The sequence below is a fragment of the Buceros rhinoceros genome, unplaced genomic scaffold, assembly GCF_000710305.1.
Source record: "Buceros rhinoceros silvestris isolate BGI_N320 unplaced genomic scaffold, ASM71030v1 scaffold19407, whole genome shotgun sequence".
Lineage (NCBI taxonomy): Eukaryota > Metazoa > Chordata > Aves > Bucerotiformes > Bucerotidae > Buceros > Buceros rhinoceros.
This window is the reverse complement of record NW_010420652.1, coordinates 1-8799: the sequence shown is the minus strand read 5'-3', so window position 1 is coordinate 8799 and position 8799 is coordinate 1. Positions and strand designations below refer to the sequence as shown.

The window sequence follows — 8799 nt, the reverse complement described above, 5'->3', positions numbered from 1 at the left end:
TCCTGCTGTCAACGGTTGGTGAACAAAGAAAAAAAATATATATTCACTCAAACCATTACACTATTCTTCATAAAATCCTATCTTGACTGCATTGTGGCTTTTTTTTTTCCTGTTTTACAAACCTTTGTTTCGTCTTTCTGAAAACCAGTGAACACACATAAAAAGGCATAGAAAAATGTAGAAACCTATGAAGTAAATCCCCAATGTCTTCAAATTCTACAATGAAATCACCACGCTACCAGACAAAACAGGAAAATTCAAAAGAATTGTGTAGCCCAGCCTGTTAGTGAAACACTGAGTCATACAGATAACATGCTGTGAGCACAAAATCTGAGTCTTTTACAGTGAATCTCCATTTTTTCTGTACTTTAGCACAGAACAGAACTCTGGGGGGAGCTATAAGCCTGCCATAAAGAAGAGTGGTGCTACGAGAGACAGATGGGGGAATATTGGTTGAACAGATTTTACTTCTTTGAAACCAAGAGAATTATATAAGCTACCTGATGGCTGTAGAATACTTTTTAATATAAATGTAATTACAGGGTAAGAAGGCTTAGTGATAATGCTTAACGTGTGAGCAGTACAGTTGTTTACATTGTATGCAACTCAGTGTATTTCAGATACTTATATTAATTTCAACAATTAGTCACATACAACCAAAAGATAGAGTCTCCTGTTTCAACAGCATTAATAAATTCTGTATATTTGCTCAGTTATTACTTTGCACTCAGGCATACTTTGCCATAACAATCAATGCTTTTATCCTTTCAAAATGAAACACAAGAATCTCCTGACCTGTGAAAGAATAAGGTTTCCTCTTGCTCAAATCACAAAATTTTAGTACTAAGCCTCATTTGGTCTCAACTTAGTCAACATTAAAACACTTTACTCCAAGACAGTGCTAAACTAAGCTCACATTTGAAAGCCACAGGCATTCCTCAGACTCACCAGGTGACTCCCTAGTTGACCCATAGCTTCAAAGAAGCATAAACTTACTCATTTGTGCCAACCTTGAAATACCCCAGTCTGAGAAAAAAAGATGTTCACTTAAACTCTGTTGTGATCCAGAAAGAAGATAGCAACACATCTATGCTTTATCTAGAGAACACAATCAATTAGGCATTTAATGAACATGCCCAAGATTTCAACTGATTGCTGCTGCCAAAAAAAAAAAAAAAAAACCAAAAAAACCCACACACACCCCCCAACCTTGACATATTTCCCTGTCACTTCTATCAATTCTAGCAGTAGCCTGACCACAGAGTAAGTTGGATCAGTTCATTCATCTAACTGACCTCAAAATTAAATAAACAAAAGATTAGTTTAAGTTGGATTAAAGAGAAAAATCACAAATGCTGGAGAGGGCAGGAATGAGCAGCCAGCATGGAGGGCAGGGCCTTCCCTTCTTTGCAACAGCAGGCTAAAAACAATGATTGGATTTAAACCAAATGAGGAATGACAGGGAGAGGGATACACAGCACACAGACACAATCATCAGGATCAGATCCATTCAAAAACACATCTGGAAGAGTAGTATCTATATGTGGGAACCTATGCTTTTACAAAATTGCATACATAGCTTAAACAATTGCATAGAAATAGGACATAAGGGTGGGTTTATAGAATTGCTTTAGCATTTTATACTGGACAGTCAGTAAGCAAGCAAACAGAAAAAAAATACAAACAGAAGAATCTGTGGAAAAAGAAACTAAAATCCAGACTGGACATTAGAAAACATTTCTGTACAGAGAGGGCAGTCAAACACTGGAACAGGCTTCCTAGAGAGGTGGTCGATGCCCCAAGCCTGTCAATGTTTAAGAGGCATTTGGACAGTAACATGCTTGGTCAGCCCTGGAGTGGTCAGGCAGTCAGACGAGATGATCGTTGTCGGTCTCTTCCAACCAAAAGTACTCCACTCTGTTCTATTTCCCCTTCTCATCTCAAAGCATTAATCATCAGGCTACACTTTGCTCCTAAAATGCTTGCTTTTTTGCTGTGTAGCAACATAGATTCAACATGAGGAAAGGATGCCCCAGCCACTCCAAGTGTGAGCTGTTGCTGGGACAAAGAAGGAAGGAACGAGATTTGTCCATTCCTGAGAAAGAAAAGATGCTCACTTCAATTCCTTCAAGCTGAGGAAGATCTAGAATCCCTTTCCAGGCACTGGTTTAACTACTTGGTTTCCTTTAGTGCAGGGAAGTATTACCATCTTATTCAGTGGCCTTGATTTTAGCAGCAAGTGCTGCTCACTTGGGCATCAGTGCCCTTCAAAGAATTCTTGCTCTGACTATTAGCAGAGAGAGAACCAATCACCTTAAGTCAGAAGGGGGCAAGAGATTTAGACATTCCTCTGCTCAGTATACCCACTGTACAGCAGCTTTCCAGCTTTCCAGGCTAAATACATGGACTTCTTATGTTGTTTAGTTTTTCCCACTGATTTTGCAGATAGCTAACTTCAGTATTAATGTCTTAATTTTCAGACATTGAATAGAGGAAAATTTTTAAACAGATGCCTTACTTCTCAGTGATCAAATACTGAAAAAGGTTAAACACATCTCACCAAAACAATGCCAACATGTGAAACAGCTGCCCTTTAAGTTCTCTCTGGCCCTTCTTTCTCTTCTTCCCTCATTTCTCTGTACTGTTCCTTCATTAAAACCTCCTCTCTGAAGGACAGAAACTTTATTTCTTAGATATCCAGTAATCTCAAATAACTTCCTGCCATGTCTGTAATTTATCCACACTCACTCCATCTCACTTCAAACCAGTTAGAAAACATCTGCTTTCATGTCTGAGCTTCTTTAAAAATAGTAGATAGAAGACAATGGATGACTGTAATACTTCATGAAAAAGCTGAGACACTTTCCAGTGTATGAAATCAGATATACCAACACAAGAGAGGCAAGTAACCCTACCGAAGTCTGATGGAAAGGAAGCAATCTGTCAGACAGACTCAGGTCTAAACTGTTGTTCTCATACAGCCTTTTACAGGCTGTTAGAGATAAACTGTGATGACATCAGTCTTATCAGTAACATCTACCTAATTTTAGAGCTTGACTCAAACATCTCTATAAGTGTTAAGTCAATAATAGAAGAAAACATCAGCAGCCAGGACAACTGAACTGCACAAGGGACAATCCATGAGTGACCACAGTTTATGAAAAAATACCAAAATCACTTATAGTTTACTTAAAATTATCAACTTCAAGTAACAGCAATTCAAGTGCTGTTCCACATCGAGTTCAGTCATCCTTATTAAGGCACCCAGGAAGGAGGCAAGACACCTGGCATGACTGCAGCACTCTGCCTTTAATCCATCTGCATGATGATCAGGCTGTTGTACTTATTTCACTGGGCGCTAACACACACATGGACGATAACTCAATGCTTCGCTATGGCAGTGCTCCTAAGCACATGTAAGAAGATGATATAATCCAGCCTGAGTGACATTTTCTTAGCAGATACCATCTGTTGTGTTTCCATTAAAATTATATAACAAGATATTTAACTTTATGTAGTTTATATTTAGTTACTCGTGAAAGGACTTTGACAGAAAGCCTGTGAGCCTGTGAAACATGCACAGAAGAAATTGTGTTGGCCAATTTTTGTAGGATAGGACATAATAATGGAGAAAATACTAATTTTGGGGCTAGCAAACACTAGCTATTGTGAAGGACCCTAAAAACAAGGCACAGGATGCACAAAAAGACAAATGCCCCTAGACAAAATGAAGAGGGACATGGGGAAGAGCTTTAAGGTGTAACTATCCATCAATGTCTAATGAAAGTTGAAGTGATGGCCTTTTACCAGAGAGTGACTGATTAATCCTTTTTTGTCATCATTAGCAGAGACAAGCATTAAAAAGCTAATGACATAATTAAAAATTCAACAGCATACAAGGAATAAGCACTTTTTTTGTTTTAGAGCCCTTGAACTACTTAGAGCCCAACAACTAAGATATGCGTCTCCTAGGGGTGAATCAAACATTGCACACTGTCACAATTACTTTGTCATTAGGAAATTAATAGCACTTTGTAAAACAATTTTATAAAATGTTATAAATTTACAATCTGTACAAATTGTGCCTTAACACATGTTCTCAGATGCATTATTCAAACACTCTGTCAGCTACTTAGCATGTGTAGATTAGCAATCTTTTTTTCTCCTCTATCCATTTCCTACCAGGTGAAAGCCCAAGAGATCTGCAAGGCATCAAAGTCTCAAGGAGAAGAATAATCTTTACGCTCAGCAGAGTGCCAGGTGATTGCTATTCCAACAAGGGGCAGCCTGGTAAAAACCAAAGATACTGTGTGTTCAATTTGCAGTCAAAAAACATAGTTCAGACTCAAGACAATCAAGAGCGCTCAGTTAAGAATAGGGAGGAGCATACAGATATCTAATGGTTCTCAACAGAGGATGAGATGCCTTTTAATGAGAAGGCATTTTTCATAAGCATTTATGAAAAATCAATGAAGTAACAGCCTGAGTGATTTTCAACTGCTCCGAAAGACGGCACTTAGAAGACTGAAAGAAGAACAAGAGCTCAAAACAAAAATTACCTAAGAAAATTATTTTCTAGACAGAACTCAATGCAACAATTTATCACTTTACTAACAGAGAATAACCTGAAACACTGTTCTGGTAGAAAGAAGAAAAAGAATTTCATAGACAGTTAATAAACTTTTCATAAGTCAATAACACCCCTCCAATTACCTTGAGTAAGAGATACATTCATTTTCTACTTTTCTACTGCAAGTATCTTAAACTATTAATGATTACTCTCACCTGATACTTGATTTAAAGCTGATTTTTCTCATTTATAAAAAGGACAAAAGGATAATGATTTTGTTAGAAATTATGTACCAAATGGAATCTTAGAAGATCTTACAGAAAGGTTTTCTGTCTTTAAGGTTTTACATGGTCTTCTCTCTCTATTGACCTCAGCGAGGTCAGGCAGCTGCTTAACTTCAGCACCCTGTCAAACGGGAACAATTATACTTTCTGCTGCCAAGAAGCTCCAACTGTGATAAACAGCACGATATACCGCACATTAAGGCCTTGACTGTGTACTTCAATCACTTGGTGGGCTGACTTTAAAGGAGTATTACAGGATGCATATTTAAAAAAAAAAAAAAGTTGGATCTTTGGCTGTGTTTACTATACAGCAATGAAAGAGTTGCTTGTTATGTTTGAACTACGGAGACTACAAAAATTTTACAGGACTCAAAAATGAAAATGTTCCTAACCTCAAGTATCTGCCCACCTATGAGGCTGAAGGCTATAATGCCTTGCGTTCTCACAAACGAACTCACACTAGGAAAAAGCATTGCAAATCTATGCACTCAGCTGATCCTCTGACACTGGGGGGAACTCAAGGAGACTGCAGGAAGCTTAGTTAAGCTAAAGGAAGAGGAGCTTCTTCCAGATTGTTTAATCTCTTCAGTACAACTCAAATACAGTTGGAAGAACAACAGCATTTTTCGATTTAATAGCTGTTTAGCTGTTTTCAGTCACTGGAGAATATTCTTTTCTTGTGTACAGATAGCTGTAGGAGACAGATCGTAATGTGGGCATCATAAAGAAACTGGTATCTTTGTTTATAATGTAAATAAATAAAATTATCACAAATAGATTTAGAAGGCTTACATAAACACCAGAAAAATGCAAAGAAAAGAGTTTAAATGCAGAGTTAGAAGTGTACATGCAAAGTTAATTTTGACCATTTGAGTGGGATTTGTCTCACCTAATTTTAGACATCTCTGACAAGAGATGAGCTGGTTGCCCTGGGCTTCCTCGTACCAAATGAAGAGCAAAAAGAACCTTTTCAGGAATGATTCACTGAAGTTATTTTAGATGTCAGCTGTAGAAGTTAGATGAACTACACTCTGTAAGTCCCTGAATACTCCTCCCACCACCCCAATCCCACCTGGACTCCACGCTGAGTATGTCCAGGAGATTACACAAACAGTGTAGACATCTGATGAGGAGAGAGGACAGGATAGAGGTGACCCAACAGACACCCCACTCACACCACATCACCTTACTTCAGTGCTCAGTTTAAGGGGTTTTTTTCCCCCCCCTCCATCCACTGTAAAATTCTTGGTATACTATTTCCTGGGCACCTTGTTCCTTAAGATTCTCATGTCGCACCTCTATTGTAAAAGGTGGGAAGCAGGCATCAAATTGACATTAACAGAAATGAGACAAAAAAGCACCACAATATTTCATATACATTCCGTAGTACAAAGAAGTCAAACTCCTTCATCAAACCAGGATACTCTCCATTTTAATTATGATCTATAATACAGGGCATGAAATTCACAATATATTTTTGACTCACGGCTGATTTCCTCCTACTATCACTGAAACTGAACAACATTAGAAAACTATACTTACAAACTTAGTTAATACATAATAAAAAAATAGAAATGTATAGTAGCACTGGTTGAGAAAAATAATAATCTTTATGATCTCAACTATTTCTATTCCTTGGGTTTTTGTTTTTTTGCTTTTTTTTTTTTTGCTACCTATATTCTTCTGTGAATTATTGTTACTTCCTTGTCTTAGAGGTCTTCAGGTCTTACCTTCCTCATCATTTCTATCTTACCAAAGCTTTGTTAGAAAATTTTCACATACATCTTATCATACAGAATCACTGTTTGGTTATCGTTTATTACTAACACCAAGTATTAGCTATGGCTTGGAACTAACTTCTCTCATGAAATTAATTTAGATGGAAGAGCTACATTTTGCAGAGAGGATGGAACAATGGCTCTAGGAGGCAATTTACATCAAAAAAAGTTCATTATATTTCTTGTTGGAATAGCTACATCTCTTTGGCACAGGTAGAGAAAAGATTTTGGTTTGTTTAAGAATTAAACCTAATTTCTGCAGAATCAGAGCAACGTAATTTCCAAAGCTATATACACACATTAAGTAGACACCTTTATATTAATAAGAGGGGAGGAATTCTTCCAGATATACAATAAGCAATTTGTTTCTATCCATAACCTGTTCCAATGTAGCTATCTGCTCCTCTACTGTATCAATCACACACAGAATTTTCTTCCCAAAGTCTTTTAGGGTGCTAGAAGTGCTACACCACTGAGCATAACAGTGGTAGAGCATACCCCACCTTTCTAACATGGTGGAATCCCATTTTAGATTTCTATGGCCAAATATACCTTCTACTTGCCATCATTTTAGCTAAGAGGTTCTAAAAACAAGTACGTATTTTTCAGTTAACTATACTCTCCTTTCTTGTTCAAAAGGAAATACATATTTTTCCAAAAACTTCATTACAAATGATTTAGCCTTTCAACAAAACAGAAGGGTTAATCAAAGAATCAAAAAGAAAAACTGCACATGGGATCACCAGGTCTATTCTGAATCCAAAGTCAGATCTGTTTGGATAACAAACCAAAAAGAAAACAAAACCCAGAACAAATGAAAGTAGATTAATCAAAAAGCTGATTGATTTATTAGTTTGTTTGCACTTCCCTCATTTTTTTTGAGGGGGAAAAAAAAAAAAAAAACAATGATCTTTATCTTCCGAGAAAACAGTGGTTTGCAATTACTTGGTAATGTTCTGCACCACACCTGCAGCAAACAAGCAGTAGGAAAAGCCTGGAATTCAGATCCATTTAGGATTTGGGGTATTTTCATACTTCTGTTATAATTCACTGATTTTTTTTTAATTTATTTTAATTTGTAATCTGACACCATTTAGATAAAACGATTGTGAGAAAGATGATAAGGAAAAGATATTATCAATACTAAAATATAAGAAATTGATCTTTCAGATACCTGGGAAGCAGCAACATCTTATTTTTAAATGAAAATCTAGATCAAACTATTTCAATTGCTCTGAGAAACAGGACCCTTTCAAAAACAAGTACCTTTTCTTGAAAAGGAGTTGAATTACCACTGTTGTGAAGGAAAATCCGAATCACCAAGAACATCCATTTTAAAAAATAAAGGAAAAGTAACAATTCTTTAAAATTCTAAATAGTTTGTATTAACTGGAAGAATTGTTTATATTTAGCCAATATTTACATGGAATAGGGCTTGGTTTTTTTATAAGATACTATTTTTATTAAACAGAGTAACCAATAGGTCATTTCCAACACAAATTACAGTTCACAACACGGGAACCCCTGATTACGTGTTTATTACATCTAGGGAGAGTCCAAGTAGAAGTGAGAAGCCACCGTAAGATCATAGTTACAGCCACATATAGAACTGAAGGTCACAACATTCAGATGCAAGAGGTATTACCACACAGTGATTGTTCCATTGAACAACAGACTTACATAAGAAATTCATTATAAAAACTAAGAAAAAAAAACCCAACAGCAGAATAAGACTCTAGCAGGTTGCTTACCAATATCAATATATTTTGGGTCCAAGGGAGTGCCAATAGAGTTGCAGAGAACCAGCATATACTGTAGAGAAATAAAAGTGTCATTATTACCACATTTCTTGTAAATTATAAACATGCAAGGTTTTCTGTGAAGGTTTATCTCATAGGTTTATCTCATATTTCACACAATCTAATGCTGATCAACAACAGAAAACAGAGAGTTTGTGACTGCACTAAACAAAGCAGCATAAGCACAAGAGAAAAGAGATACTTGCCAATTAACACTGAAAAGGAAGCCAAGCACAAAACAGGAAAATGACCAGCTGTTTTAAGCAAAGGAGCAAATCTACCAGACAAATATACTATAATAAAAATATAATAATAAAATAAATATCTATAATAAAATAATTAAATATCATAAAATAATATAATAAAAT

At 36.3% G+C, this 8799-nt stretch overlaps 1 protein-coding gene across 1 annotated transcript in view; it reads right to left on the bottom strand.

Moving 5' to 3' along the window:
- Positions 1–8444, bottom strand: part of WDR35 (WD repeat domain 35) — a gene marked incomplete at its 5' end in the record, with an annotated part of 29057 nt that extends 20613 nt beyond the window's left edge. Inside the window, one exon of the mRNA XM_010139384.1 lies at positions 8384–8444. Coding sequence (XP_010137686.1) covers positions 8384–8444 — 61 coding nt within the window. The remainder of the gene's footprint in view (positions 1–8383) is intronic.
- Positions 8445–8799: the final 355 nt, after the last annotated feature.